The sequence below is a fragment of the Aspergillus foveolatus genome, assembly GCF_047715535.1.
Source record: "Aspergillus foveolatus strain CBS 279.81 unplaced genomic scaffold BDW70scaffold_28, whole genome shotgun sequence".
NCBI classification, from domain to species: Eukaryota; Fungi; Ascomycota; class Eurotiomycetes; order Eurotiales; family Aspergillaceae; genus Aspergillus; species Aspergillus foveolatus.
Genome location: NW_027396092.1, coordinates 183,269 through 198,265, shown reverse-complemented (window position 1 = coordinate 198,265; position 14,997 = coordinate 183,269). Strand labels below are relative to the sequence as shown.

The window sequence follows — 14,997 nt, the reverse complement described above, 5'->3', positions numbered from 1 at the left end:
AGCCCTTAGTCCTGTCGATCGAATACTCCAGAATAGACGCAAACAGATCCAAGTTCTCTATAGCACAAAAACAACAAAAACGACTTGCGGAGCCGACCCCAACGCTAGAACAAACCGCGAAGCCATCAATGAACTCAGGAACCTCGCCTATTCTTGCTCCCATCCTCAAGACCCAAAAGGATTACTCTTGACCTGACGGGTACATTTCGCTAGATCGCGCCATATCGTCTAATACCATCGCCCGTTTCGCCTTAAGGCTCACGCCGCAAACTCAGCCTTTCAGCCAAGCGTTCCTCGGTGGCCATTCCGCCGACTCCTCCACCGGTCTGGCCGAAGCTGGCAGTCTGAGCGCAGACTCGACTCTCGCGTAGTTTCGAGTCCACGACCCTATAGTCAGTTTTTCGGCCGTTCGCGAACTAAGCGGCAGACTAGGCGAGGACTGAACGCGAAAAGAAAAGGTTTGTACGTATCATCTTCAATAGACTAACTCAATTGAGCACTTAAGACTGCAGACTGCCACCTGACGTCCCCGTTCATACTCCATACTCTGTACAATCAGCCGTGTGGATCAAGCTAGGTGGCGAAGATCCTGTACTCTTGTTTATACCTCGTCTTGTATATTCCCAGTCCCCGACCCGTCAGACTCGGAGAATATCATTTTATGAATTTGTAAGACGAGTATGACAGCATAAGCCCACGGTAGACCCTGCTTCACGGTGCAATATTCTCCGACTAAAGACGCCAGATCCATCATCATATTTCGATCGCGACTGAGCTGACGGCTCAGTCCGCCTTTTCAGTACTTTCTACTGTTTCCAGCTGCACGTCCACTCACGGACTGCAGGACTACCAGGCTGGCCCTGGTAGTCTGCAGTGGCTGGGGGTAGATTTCTGCGCTGGGGTTGCAGTTACAACTTACAAGGACGCTGTACATATGTACCTAATACTTACCTAGTCCTAGAAGTATTGTAGTGGTAGTACTAGCGACTGGCCATCGAGGCTCAAGCGCTGACCCTCGTGTTTCCATAGCTATGTGTTGTCGCTTTCGCCATCCAATACTCCGCTCAGACGAGTATTTTGCCGACCAATACGATTGTTTAACTAATCCATCGGTCTGGGGGCGGTTGGGCTGCGAACGACCTGCCACGGCAGGCGTTGCTCGTGCCCCGCGAATTCTGTTCCAATGTCCTCACACGTGTCTGCACTCTGCATCGTCTGACTGAGTCTGCATGAATATTTGTTTAGACATTTGTAATGCGTTGCATTTTATGGGCATCAGCTATTCCCGGGGTATCTCCGGTGGCGTGCTTAGCGCTAACACTCCATATGAGGTAAAGCTACAGCCTCGAGATGCATTTCGTGGAGAGATATACATAAGAGTATAGTGACTTGGACGGTAGTCGATCCCTTTCGAGCAGTGTGTAAAGTGTTGACGAACCCGTGAGATCGGTTCATGACATGCTTCGTTAACGGTTATACCCGAGTTAGTAGATTTAAATATATATTCGACAATGGGCTGAAAAGCACGTAGTCAGATGGTTGGCGTGTTGGTCTCACCTCATTGTCTGATCAAGATCTACTTCGTACATGACTCGAAGCAAGTATGGGTCTCAGGGAAATTGGTAACAGTAACTTGTCAGACTCTGACTCAAATTCAGATTGGTTCATGTTCAACAGATGTATCCTGCAGATCAAGGTACATATATCGATACTACGTCCACGGTATACCCATATTAGACAACCCGCCCCAACACTCAGGAGCCCGACCGGCCAATGTGCAACCTAGCAGCGGCGACGCAGCCTGTGCGACGCGAGCCCTAGAAACATACAGACTTAGATCGGTGATATAACATGATTGGCCGGGTCCCTCGTTTCATGTTATCGCGGATCATGCGGCAATGTCGATCAGGATCTTTACATGCTTATCTTTCTCGTCGACAAGCGCCTTGAAGCCCTTTTCCTCGACGTCCTCCATCCGGATCTTGCTAGTGATCATGGGACGGGGGTTGAGTTTGCCTAGAGCGTGTAGGAGTACAGTCAGCAAGTCGCTTTCTCAACGAAACTGAGTAATAGGCAAGACGAGAAAGATGAGTAACACACCGTCTTTGATGGCCCCGATCACAGCCTCAAAATCCCCGTCGTCGCAAATTGCCGCCCCAATAACATGCTTCTCATACGAAACCACATCAAACGCATCAATCATGGGCTTTTTCTCCCAGAGCGACACAATCGTCGTCGTCCCCCGGACCCGGATTCCATTCATGGCTGTATCGAGCCCTGCCTGTACTCCTGAGCACTCAAAGCTGATGTCTGCGCCTGCATTATCCGTTAAGCTGCGGACACGCGCGACGACATCGTCTGCGAGAGGGTTGAAAACGTGCGTGGCGCCGAGGGTGAGCGCATATTCGCGTCGCTGGGAGGAGACCTCTGCGACGACGACGGTTTGCACGCCCCGGGCCTTGAGGACCTGCACGACTGCGAGGCCTATAGGGCCGCCGCCGACGACGAGTGCAGTACGCGCGGTTTCGTGGGGGCTGCGGGCTACGGCATGCCAGGCTACTGTTAGAGGCTCGACGAGGGCTGGGTTCTGCTTTAGCTAGGTCAGTGAAAAGTGTACTGGGCAGACTCACCACCAAGATCCAGGGGGACGCTCTCAGGCAACAGAATCGCATGCCTGGCTGGAACAGTAACATAATCTGATAGACCCCCGGAATTACCTACTCAGAGAGGATAAGTTAGTTGTCGACCCCAGCCATGTAGCACAATCTTCAGGCTCACTCACTGCTGAACCCAATAAATCCAAGGCTGCGACAGCAGTTGGGCCTCCCGTATACACAAGAGGCGCAGGTTCCATCCGACAGGTTTGGCCGGACAGCCACTCGATCTCCAACTTTGAGCCGTGTAACACCTTGCCCTACTTCCTCGATGGTGCCGCTGAATTCGTGGCCCAGCGTAACGGGGAGCTGTGCTCCTGTGAGGGGGTGGGGTGTTGTTGGGATGACGATTGGGCCGGAGAGATATTCGTGTAGGTCTGGTCTGCGTTAATTGAGATCTCCATCTGATGGGTGCGTTGAGATGATGAAGCCTGAGGGTATGTACGAACCACTGCCGCATATTCCAACAAAGGCAGGGCGGATCTGGCAGATAAGCAGATGTCAGCGTCTGAGCCGCACTGGCGACATTGAACCTGAAACACAGCAAGCAGGTGATACAGACTTTAACCTGCCCTTCTGCACAAGATGGTTCGTCAATCTGGTCGACGCGGATGTCGCGGCGCCCGTGGAACCGAACCGCTCTCATGATGCACTTCTTGCAGAAAAGAAAAGGGGTATATAGCTTTAGTCGGTCTAGGATGGGGTGTGCAGAGCACAAGAGTGTGGATTGATATTGACGCGGATATAAATGCCATCCGCGAAGTGGACCATGGCCACCCCCCAGAATCTATCGGGGTTTCTCCGTTGGAGAGGAGCAGGAGAGAGCCCCACAATTCAGTTCATCGGAATCTTCATGTTGCCTCAGATTCCTAGTGCTGCACCTGATAAATGCGTTATATGAACTTAGGGGTTGATATCGTGGTGAGGGAGCACGTTGAGTAGGTAGGTGGAACTGCGGGGCTGTAGAAGCACTTCTCAGGCACACTAAACTACTATAAAGTGGCGATGGGCGATGTCTTTTGCGCAACCACTGAATTATTAGCTCCGGTAATATGGCTTATGTACAGTCCGGTATAGCAACACGAAGCTCTATCTTGATTAAGTATCCATTAAGACGGCTCAAGAGCTAGGAGAAAGGAACGAGATAATTCGATCAGACCGGAGACGCAACGCCGATCGACGGGCCACGCAGGTCAAAGACAACGTAGAAGGCTTTCAGGAAAGCATCGCCTAGAATTTGCATGTCGAGACCCGAGTTGGACTGGACACCTCCGTAGCAGACTGTGGAAAATATTAGTGATATATTATTCTCTAAAGAAGAAAAAAATTATCACATACCAGCTTCCCCGGTGGTGGTGTTGGTGCCAACTTCCGAGAAATTAATCAAATTACCAGGTACCGTCGCCAGATGCTGAGGGCCGATGGCGATGGAGAGGTTGGGTAACTCGGCGCTGCAGGGGTAGATGTAGCCCGAGGCGCTGGTTGCGTACTGCGCGCCTTGCACCTGTGCATAGTACTCATCTACGACGGTCTGCTCGAGGAGCATGAGCGAGGTTCCCGTATCGGCAATTGTCCAAGTTGCGTCGTCGTGCTTCCTCAACGTGCCGTCTCCAATGCGGTAGTATGCAGACTCGAATTTCCAGAACCCACCCGAAGAATCAACGGTTGCATTGACGAGGTTGCCTTTGTACTTGGACTTGTCGACAGTGCCAAACTCGTACTCGCCGACTCCATCACTCACAAGAGACGCGCTGAGGACGGGCTCGTCTAGGACTTCGGCGATTGTTTCGAAAAAGGACTTCTGCTGCGTGGGCTTGACGGTGTTGAGTGAACTAAAACCCAGTCCCACCAGGCCGTTGCTGTGCGTGTCGTCGAGGATAGATGAGGCAACTGCAGTAGGAAGGCCAATCGCTTGACCTGTCACAGTGACCCCTCCCACGTTGATTGTATCAGTTCCAACGGGCCCGTACGCATACGAGTCGTCTCCGTAAGTGATGTTAAAGGTCGACCCTTTCATGTTCTTGTACGTAGTGGACTTTGATGGGTCAAAGGCCGTTTGCCCTTCAATAGAGTCTTTGGGGAGTAGTGTGTTCACCACCCATCTGGAAACCTGATTAGCACTATCAAGTGTGGGGAAAAGAACCGCAGCACATACACATCAGACGAACCCGTGTCAAAGGTGATGGTGAGTTCCTGGCCACCAATGGTAATAGGCGAAACAAAAGACGCATCTCCCTCGACAGATTTGGCACTGACAGCACCGGTCAAGTCGGGCTCAACGACTTCCGTGTCAGTGTCGGCGGCAGCAGCAACCTTGACGCTGGGCTCAAAGTCATCTAGATCGAGCCCGATATCCGCAGCAACAATGCCGTACTTGACATAGGCCTTCCGTAGAGCAGCTGGACCGTAGATAGTGTTGCTCCGGCGGACAGTCTCGACCTTGAAGGATCGGCGTTCGGCTTGCTTCAGAGTGGGAGCTGCGACCACTCCATAGCCAAACCCCAGGGCGATCAACGCGGACGGGATTATCCTCATCGCGACTGGATGAAACGAATGGACTTCACGTAGCCTTTATATTGGAAGGCGGGTGATATTGATTACGGCAAAGACAGGACTTGCTCCAGAGCAAAGAAACTGCAAAATTCAAGAGAAAAGAATGTGTGTTGGAGCCAGTGGTCCAGACTGGGCTCCTGGTGGTGTTGAAGGAAAGGAAAGAAAGAAAGATGGATAGGGGACAGTCTTGAAGATTGTCGCACCTATAGTCAGAAGAAAATAATAAACTGGATCAGCACATGGTAAGGCTGGGGGTGCAGGGAATGGGATAAATAGAGAGAGTACTTTGGGGAAAATCGATGCATTGTCAAAAAGCTCTGGTGGAGTTGCATGGCAAGTGAAGATGCAAATCAACGAACGGTCCTCAACTCATCTGTCTGACACGGTGGATTGGCAGATTTGGTCTCGAGCAGTCGGAGCTTCCCATTAAGCGCATAGCTTAACTTGGCGCCTAGAAAACGACGCTTTAGACGGCCAACGAGAGACCGGCCTGCAGTGGTGGGCAGGGAGGTTGAAACATGAAGCCCCCTGGTGCAGACCTGAAACGCCCGGCAGTTACTGACTGGTTCGAATCCATGCAGTTATTCAGGAGAGCCGAAGCAGCGGTTCTCAGCTGGGGTGTTTGCTGTCTCTCAGGCAGCAGCGAAAGTGTAAACAGCCCATAGGGATTCAGATTCTGCTTGACTGTTCAGAATCCGAGAGAATGTCGTTGTCTTGGAGGGCTGAGGCCTAAGCTCAAGTGCAGGTGGGTCAAACATGGCTTCAACTACTCTGAGTACACCAACACCACTCTTCTCAGATTATAATTGGCTTCATTATTCCAGAGACTTACATTCGTGGCCGTCGACGAAGATTTCTGTGGTCTCCAGACTCTACCCATAGGTCGCGGCTGAGCTACACTCGTACACGTTCTCGCCGGCGGTTCCCACTAGCCAAGTCAGCTTTGCGCTGCCTCGTGTAGAGGTCAACAGACTGCTTCACAACGACGTCGATTCTCTTCTCGTCGAATTTCACCGACGCTAAAGCCTAGCGCCTTGTCCCGTTGGAAAAAAGCATGGGTTCCTGCAGACCAGTGCCATCAACGGTAAGGGTACGAGAGTCTGCCGAGGCGCAAGTTGTCCATCAGGCCGTTCCAGGCAAGGTATCAACATTTGAGTCTGCGCCCAACAAGGCACAAAATATTGTACAAGATAGGAAGATCGATTTCTATCTCTGAAAGCTCGTTCGTTGTGGAAACGGGGCTTGGATTGGTGCATCTTTTCTCATCGTCCGGTTCTCAGTCAGTATGGAATAATTTATTCAGGCCGTCGACTGATTAATCGTGCATAGAGGGTGTAGACGCCAATCTACTTCCTTCCCTAGATTATGTCTAAATGAGAGGCGGGTTAATCCACGAGGAAGCCTGGCTCTGCCAATGTGGACGCCGAGCATGCTCAGGCGAATGGTCTTGCGAAAACTTGTCGGAGAGGTGGCTTGGACAAATTGGAAGGTCTCACTTTCTCTGTCCTACTGGTGTTTGTGTCTTGATACCGAACATGCATGGGAGAAGTATGCTGCTGACTTTGGTACATTGAGGTGGTGGCTTTTTGAGACTTTTTGACGCGCCACTCACCTAGCTTCCCAAGGTCAGCCGCAAAGAGAAGCAAAGTACTCGAACAAACAAGATACGCACAGGCTATTGCCAATTGTCTGCAGTCTTTACCTGATGGAGCTTCTTAACTTTCCACGGTCTCTGAATAGTGATTCTGGCTTGAGTTTCTCGCTGCAACTGCTCCAAGGGATTATTCTATCCATCGAAGCTACCGAGTAAAGCCGTCTGCGCGGGGCCCCATAGTTAATATATGGTCATATTGGAGGCTATCAGCCGTTTCCAATGTCTTCATCGGCGCCTCCGCACTTGTCGGAAAACCCTACGGCTCGCTTCGCGCATTGGTTGACTGCTTACCATTGTTGCGGAGTGCCCTCCGATAACTGATTGGGATATAGCATTGGCGTTCTTGAGCAGGATCGAGCATGAGCTAATGAATCGTAGTGTATACATAAACAGACCATAGTGGACATACCATGCGCACTTGTTCAGCATTAGCCTCGCCAAGCAATGAACGCTCGCAGCAAGGAAACTAGCAGGACTACGAACAAATCGCTTCAGGAAATATATCGCAAGTGCGAGTTTCGAGATCGTAATAGGATCTCCTTGATAATGATCTACAAGACTGTTCCATCGACGTCCATTATGGCCACAGCCCGTGCAAGCAGCCTTGAACCGCAATAGCTTGTAGCTGTGAAGCAGCCTGCTAAAACCAGAAAGCCACTTACGGTGGAATAAATAGCTGCTAAAAGACGTGCAGCACGGCCCTTGCTCGGTATTCTCACCCGCTGGTAGCTGTAACTCTCTGAAGATTCATCGGCCAGATTCTACGATGCCTCTGTTCCCCGGGATACGTTGAAAGAGCAGGCCAAGAGTACAATCACTCACGTAACGTCACAAGAAACCCCAGCAACCAGCAATGCAGGCGGCGTTTATTGCAAGCATGCCTATCCTATCCTAGTCTAGCCCATTTCGTTATCTTCACGTTTATATTCATATGAATATGCCAACTGACCTACTTGAAGCTTGGACTACAGCGGCTGGCCATACTCGTCCTCCCTGACTGCCTAGAGGGAACAGCTACATGGAGGGCACTTGAATCTACAACTATTCCACTACAAGAGACCTTCAGCCCCACTGACCCAGCCATCATCTGGCTTCCTATCCAGTCCAAGACACCCAGCCAAGCCCCATGCCCAATACAATACCTTCATGAATGCCGACCTATCTAGCAAACTGCAGTGGCTCAGCGTTTCCCCCGTCAACAAGTTTAAGAGGCCTTTCCACAGCCAAAGCAACATTCGTTGATGTTGGCGGCATCGGCAACGCCCTCACTCGTTGCGAGACATTGAGGGGAGTGTGCACAATCTCTTCGAAGTTGAAGCAGTCAAGAATGCCAATTCTAATCCCTGTCGAATATTGAGGAATGCGTACTAATTGTTTCTATTGAGCAACAACCTGTTATGGGATCAAGAATCAAGCATCAGGTTAGCGACATGTTGCTGCCATACGGACACATTGGCATGTACGGAGATTGATGTCACATGATGCCGATGCTGGCCCCATTGAAAAAGGCGGTTAAGCAAGGTATAAACTGGTGGAAAAGGTCGGGCTGGGGACTAAAGGATTTATAACGCGAAGAAGGTGGTTAGGAGAATGATTGTGTCCGTCTAGGCGGAGTTAGGGTTGCTACTTTATCGTGCTTCTGTATAGTGTTCGAATCAGTATCTGGAGTCTGTTATTGGAAGTTTTTAGCCCGTCATGTAACTCTAGTTCGTATAGTGTGGATCTAATGCTCATATGGTATCAACGCAAAGGCTCATATATCAGCGCCAGAAACTCCACGAAAATGCATCATAACAATCAAGAAACTACAAATTGGCCAGAATCACTCCACATCCGGCAAAACACTATCCGGGTCTTCACCGACGCACCGCCCAACAGCCCTGACAACGTGCTTAATCGCCAGGGATGCAGGGCTATCCGGAAAGTTGTCCACAAAGCTCTCGCCGTAGTCACACGCCATGCCGACCCTAGGATCCAAAGGCACCGCGCCTAGAAACGGAATCCCCATCTTCTTTGCAAGCCTCTTACCACCACCCGTCGTGGCCCGGAAGATCTTCGACTCATGGTCACAGCTCGGACAGACGAAACCAGACATATTCTCAACGAGCCCGAGGATTCGAATCCCAGCTTTGCGGCAGAAATCAATTTCCTTGCGTACATCAAGAAGAGAAACCTCCTGCGGCGTCGTGACAACTACGGCGCCATCAACACCAGACTCCTTAAGCAAGGAGTTGACTGAGAGATGCTCATCAGACGTCCCAGGCGGCGTATCAACAATCAAGTAATCCATCTCACCCCAGTCCACATCTTTCAAAAACTGCTTAATAAGACCATTCTTCTTCGGCCCGCGCCAAATTACCGCATCGTCACGGTTCGGAAGCATAAACTGCACGCTCATGACGCCCAAGTTGTCGGATACCCAGACAGGACTCCAACCAGCGTTACTGATGTGAATTGTCTCTGACTCAACGCCCATCATCTTAGGGATACTGGGCCCACAAATATCTGTGTCCATGATTCCCACTGTGGAATCTGGATTGGATGCGAAACCGTGTGCGAGAAGCGACGAAAACGTGGACTTTCCTACGCCACCTTTGCCCGATAAAACGAGGATCTTGTGTCGGACAGAGGCAAGGCGCGCGGTTATGAGAGGAATGTCGGGGTCAGGCCCCTTCGGGGCGGAAGCGCAGATAGATTGGTTAGGACAGCCAGCGCAGGCATCGCCTTGACCTGCTTGGTCGGATTCGGGACCTGGACAGTGTTCTGATAGGAGTCAGTACGAGCTGAGCGTATAACAGCGTGATAAGATAGACGTACCAGGCTCGGGAGCGACGAGGTTCGGTGGCGCTTTCGATGGCGCCTCAAGGTATGTCGACGTGGTTTCTGTAAAAGATGGCGCCATATTGTCTGAGATGCTGTGAATCTCAAGACTTCTGCACGTTTAATTGAGCAGGCCGAAGGTGGCGGGGTACTGGCTGCCACTGGCACTGATCTGTATCGAGAGACACTGAAGCAACGTGCGGTTTTTCCCCAACAATCACTTCTAGAACTTTTCCAGTGACTGAGCAGGCTGTCAAAATAGAGTCAATAATGGAAGATCTGATGAAAGCAAGTGGCAAGTCCGCGGAGCTTGTCTGCTTGATAATCAACAGTGGCGATTGGCGCGGGGATTTTCCCTTTGCGGTATCGGAACATGATACAACACGTGACAGCAGCACTCACTGTAGATGTACTCAGCATAGTATATTCGCTCTAACCTGGCCAGACCTCGTATTCGATGTTTTTCATGGGGGTAACGGTAATATTCTCATCATTGTCCTTTAGAATAATATTGCTATAAAATGGCGTGATGTCTGTTGGTATGCTTGGAAAGCAAGGATTTTCGCGTGTGACTTCCACGGGCTAGATGTGGACGAAGAAACGCAGAAGCATTCCATTCCTAAGAGACTGATTCTCTGCAAGGATACCAGATCTGGTGTAGAGCAGTGCAGGGTATACTTTGAGAAGGTGAGCCACTTGCGGGCAGACCCCAGTAAATAGTGCCAGGTTCCTGGCCATTAAGATTGGCAGGTAAGTTGCTAGGGTCACTGTCAGAAGTTAAAGTGCGCGGTTTAACTGCGCTTTTCTGAGAGGATATGATATACTGGAGAGAAGGTAGGGTGGTGGGGATATCTAAGTTTAAGCATTGACAGCGAACGCGCACGCCTATACTCACTTTCATCTTCCATTCTTTCACGACCTGATATTTGGAGGAGTATAGTATTAGTATTATACAAAATAGACGATTGCGAGCAACTAGTGGATCGTCCTGCGCAGGGACTTGACAGGACGGCTGATGGCGCTGGTAGGTATCTGATTACCCCTGCAAAGTGTATTGTAAACGCATCTGAATGGTCGGCTGGTCCGAAACTGTAGGGATGGGTGACGAATACAATGCACCTCATGCAAGTTTCGAGGACAACGCTATTTGAGTGAGAGAAATGTCGTCGTCGACTGTACAGTTGCGACTGAAATGCAAGCCGCGGTAACCGCTAATAGTGGTCTATGCGTAGAACGGTTAATATGATTCCCTCGTGCTGTTATTGCCGCATGAGCTGCATTTTGCAAGAGGGTTGAGCCGTCTGAATCACGGATTCCTTCTGAGAGTCTCAGATTCCGGTCCGTTCCCGCTCTTGTTGGGGGAAGATCCGGGCTCCACGTTTCGCTTGGAGAAGTTTACCGGAAGTAGGCGGGGTTCTGCTGCAGTGAAAGTTTTGGATAATCGCTTTCATAGTAACGGGAGTTGAAAGGGAAAAAAGAAAAGATGCCCGCGGGTGTAAAGCATTATTCTCACTAGGTATATTCAGGGTACGCTGCAAGGACTCCTCAAGCCCTGAAATCTGTCCAGAGTCTCGAGGAGTCCACCTTGACGAGTTCCTGCTGCAATGACGCTATAGCTCGGCTCAATGCGGCTAGCCCCTTCCGTCGGTCCAGCCCAATCAGATCACAAGACCCTGGCTAGCTCTTGAATAAAGCACCATCACATGCCACTCGCTTGTGTTTCATTCTCTAACTTCTTTCTTCTCTTCAACGCTCAAATCATGGATCGTGGCCTCTCAACAGGCACCAATCAATCCGGTGCTCGACTTCGGGAACGAGCTGTGACTTCTCAGGCCGATTTAAATGTCATTACTGAGAACCCCACCGTTACCGATGCGAGCAATGGAAAGGACAAAGCTGGCAAGACATTTGGCCGCACTCCAGATGGGACAGGTGCGTATTTCTCACTTCCACGCCTCCAATTGCGCTCTGCTGTGTTTATACTACCCATTGTATGTCTGTATGTTAACCCAAACTGCCTCAGTCTTCACGGTGCCTCAGACGCATGATATGGTCTCCCAGCTCTTGTCGCCCTCTGAGCCCAAGAACCTTTCCGACCTCGTTGTCCTGACAATACTCGCGAGCCATATTTTCCTGCTGTGGATACTTCCTTCAGGTGCCAGAATACCCGTGTTCGCGGTGATTTATCTCTTCTGGCGCTCATGTTACAATGCTGGGATTGGATGGTTACTTCACAACCAGTCTCACCACAAGACTCTTGTCCGATGGGCTGAAAAGTCTCAGATCTTTGTGAACCCGGCTACTGGCAAGAACCCCTATCCCCAGTTATACCACTTGATCAAGCGCGAGCTAGAGATCAAAATCCCCAAGGACTATTCCTTCGAGGAGGCGCCGCTTGAGTATAACACCTGGCTTGTCTTTAGACGCCTTGTGGACCTGATCTTGATGTGCGATTTTGCCTCTTATTGCCTCTTTGCAATAGCCTGTAGTCGCCACCCTGCTAACGAAAGCGTGCTGATGACTGTCGTTCGATGGACATCTGGCATCGCTCTAGTCCTGTTCAATCTCTGGGTCAAACTAGACGCGCACCGGGTAGTTAAAGACTATGCTTGGTACTGGGGTGATTTCTTCTACCTCATCGACCAAGAGTTGACCTTTGACGGGGTTTTTGAGATGGCACCCCATCCCATGTATTCCGTTGGGTATGCCGGTTACTACGGTATTTCGCTGATGGCGGCAAGCTATAAGGTGCTGTTCATCTCTATTATCGCCCATGCAGCCCAATTCGCGTTCCTCGTGTTGGTTGAGAACCCACATATTGACAAGACTTACAACCCTCCACCACCTCGGAAACGTACTATCACAGAGCATGACGCAGCGTCTCAGCGATCGCAGTCTCCGGATACTCCAAACGCGCCATCCGTGTCCGAAGAAAATGTCCCCAACGCGACAACATTCAGCAGCCCACCTCCGGCAGTTCACAACCTCCTCGGGTTCCACAATCTAGACCTGCATAGAATCACGGATACTTCTTCTATCCTCGTCCAGTTCCTCATGTTTTCTCTCACTGTTCTGACACCTTCAACGCCCTGGTATCAGTTCCTTTTCGTGGTTAATGCGGCCATCTGGAGGCTCTGGTACTCAGTCGGCATTGGGTATCTTCTCAACAGACAGTCCAATTGTAAATCGTGGACCCGGCACTTTGTCAAGTACGGCGAAACACCTCATGAAGCATGGAACCAATGGAAAGGCACGTATCACCTAAGTATGATTATGTGCTACGCTAGCTTCATTTCTGCTGTATGGAAGATGTACACCCTGCCGTCCAACTGGGGCTACGGTCTTGCCATCCTGCGTCACGTGCTTGGAGCTGGGCTGATCTCCCTGCAAATCTGGACCTCAGTGAGCATTTACGAGTCTCTCGGCGAGTTTGGCTGGTTTTACGGGGACTTTTTCTTCGATGAATCGCCTAAGTTGACTTACAATGGCATCTATCGCTTCCTCAACAATCCTGAGCGTGTCTTAGGGCTCGCAGGAGTTTGGGGTGCGGTTCTCATCACCGCCAGCGGAACAGTTGCATTTCTCGCCTTCTTGAGCCATATCCTTAGCCTGGGCTTCATTCAGTTCGTGGAGCGACCCCACATGCAGAAGCTGTATGGCCGAAGCTTGCGGCAGGATGCAGGTCTCGTGAAAAGCTTGAAGCGGTCCCTGCCGCCGTCGCTCAGACAACTGCATGGAAGCGTGGACAAGATATTCGACGAATCATACGAATTTATTGAAGAGATCATCGATACTGCGCGACCGAAACTCGCCGCAGGCGTAAATACATTCGTTCGAGACACAACGGCGCTTTTCCAAAAATATCCTGCCCGTGTCACCATCTCACGCATTGATGCCGACTTAGCCGGGTACGACCTACGAGACTACTCGCTTACTGTTGAAGCAAACCAGTTGCCTCTAGACGAAGGTGACCTTAGCAAGGAGGGTGATAACGCTCGCACACCTCTCGATCGCCGCGGTGACTTGGAAAACCTGGTTTTCTCATACGGCGCACCAGTAAAGGTCAAGTGGACTGCACCGCTCAACCATAGCAAGAAGGATTGGATCGGTCTTTACAAGGTCACCGACAATACTTCTAGAGATGTTACCCGCGTATCTTCACAAGGAAGATGGGTGGCCGTCAACGAGGGCTCCTACGACAACCTCACCTGCGAGCGGGGCATCCTCATCAGCGATGTGGTTGTATCCACGTCCCAAGGCGACAACGGGGAGAAGCATGATATTGCAACTGGCGAGGTTGTTTTCTCTGGCGACAAGCTTTTCTGGACTCAAGGTGTATTTGAATTCCGCTACCATCACAATGGCAAGCATAATGTCATGGCCATTTCACGACCATTTGAGGTCCGGATCCCCCGCTTCGAAGAGGAAGATCACTTCGACATGTCTCAGACGGCAGTCGAAACGAGCCTCCTGCCTGTGATCCAGAACTGCTTTGACCGGGATCCGGAAATCGCACCTGAAACACCGGAAGAGCAGTACGGTAGTTTGGTTGAGCGAGATGGTAAATTTGCCAAACGGGTTGTCTTTGCTGTTCATCAGATGTGCGTACCGTCATTCTCTCGTCTAACTCCAATACTCAATAGTACTAACATGCTTAACCCTAGGTTCGGCGTTGAATTCGCCCCTGAGGTCGTCCGCTCAGATGGCAACGTGCGCAACCTCGCCTGGAGGATCTGCAACGCAAAGAGGGTCTTGGTAAGCCGCTCCCCAGCTTCTATGAACTTTCTTTGGTCCCTCTCAAATCCAACAAAATGGTTTAGCGTTCCGTATCGTTAATATCGTCTGTTCGCAATACCTAGGCCCCATACAGTATGTCTCGAGATGGCGCTACGACGCCAACTGAAAGCAAAGAGTGACCGATCGTCGGAATGGTAAATCCGAACCACGAAAAGCAACCATAGACGGATGTGGGTTAGACGTGGAATAGGCAGTTATCGGGGCTCATGACTGTTAATTTTATCTTTCTTTTCTTCGTTGAAGGATGAGGAAAAGGAGATTAGGGAAGTACGGAATGTTGCAAGTCTATCAGACGCAAGAAGAGAGACCCGATGCATGCATTGATTAGAGGTTCAGGCTGCATGAAATGGAAGGGCTTCATGGCGGTGTGTGTAGATGCCAGCTCTACCATGTAAATATGGGTTATGTTGCTACGCAGAAGAATACGAAACACGTTCCATTGGTTGCTTGAACCTAGACTAGTACCATCTGTCAGCTCAACTTTGAGCGCATCGACCCATGACTGGGCGCGAAGTAGAT

At 50.6% G+C, this 14,997-nt stretch overlaps 4 protein-coding genes across 4 annotated transcripts; 1 reads left to right on the top strand and 3 right to left on the bottom strand.

Moving 5' to 3' along the window:
• Positions 1-1,775: 1,775 nt before the first annotated feature.
• Positions 1,776-3,300, bottom strand: BDW70DRAFT_168517 (2,3-butanediol dehydrogenase; the record flags this gene model as incomplete). Its single annotated transcript, XM_073742487.1, has 6 exons — positions 1,776-2,016; positions 2,101-2,580; positions 2,631-2,717; positions 2,783-3,031; positions 3,104-3,137; positions 3,217-3,300. The coding sequence occupies 6 exons, from the start codon at positions 3,298-3,300 to the stop codon at positions 1,889-1,891; spliced, it is 1,062 nt and encodes a 353-aa protein (XP_073595431.1). The 3' UTR covers positions 1,776-1,888.
• Positions 3,301-3,671: 371 nt separating this feature from the next.
• BDW70DRAFT_137444 (pepsin-like aspartic protease) lies at positions 3,672-5,696 on the bottom strand. Its single transcript, XM_073737038.1, has 3 exons — positions 4,810-5,696; positions 3,993-4,756; positions 3,672-3,935 (listed from the first exon to the last, which is right to left on the bottom strand). Exons 1-3 carry the CDS (start codon positions 5,187-5,189, stop codon positions 3,808-3,810), a joined length of 1,272 nt encoding a protein of 423 aa, XP_073595430.1. The 5' UTR covers positions 5,190-5,696; the 3' UTR covers positions 3,672-3,807.
• Positions 5,697-8,510: 2,814 nt separating this feature from the next.
• nbp35 (Fe-S cluster-binding ATPase) lies at positions 8,511-9,939 on the bottom strand. Its single transcript, XM_073737037.1, has 2 exons — positions 9,679-9,939; positions 8,511-9,624 (listed from the first exon to the last, which is right to left on the bottom strand). Exons 1-2 carry the CDS (start codon positions 9,761-9,763, stop codon positions 8,684-8,686), a joined length of 1,026 nt encoding a protein of 341 aa, XP_073595429.1. The 5' UTR covers positions 9,764-9,939; the 3' UTR covers positions 8,511-8,683.
• A 1,486-nt stretch (positions 9,940-11,425) lies between these two features.
• On the top strand, positions 11,426-14,916 carry BDW70DRAFT_137440 (phosphatidylethanolamine N-methyltransferase). The gene is made up of 3 exons (XM_073737036.1): positions 11,426-11,613; positions 11,705-14,282; positions 14,346-14,916. Exons 1-3 carry the CDS (start codon positions 11,442-11,444, stop codon positions 14,515-14,517), a joined length of 2,922 nt encoding a protein of 973 aa, XP_073595428.1. The 5' UTR covers positions 11,426-11,441; the 3' UTR covers positions 14,518-14,916.
• The last annotated feature ends 81 nt before the right edge of the window (positions 14,917-14,997 follow it).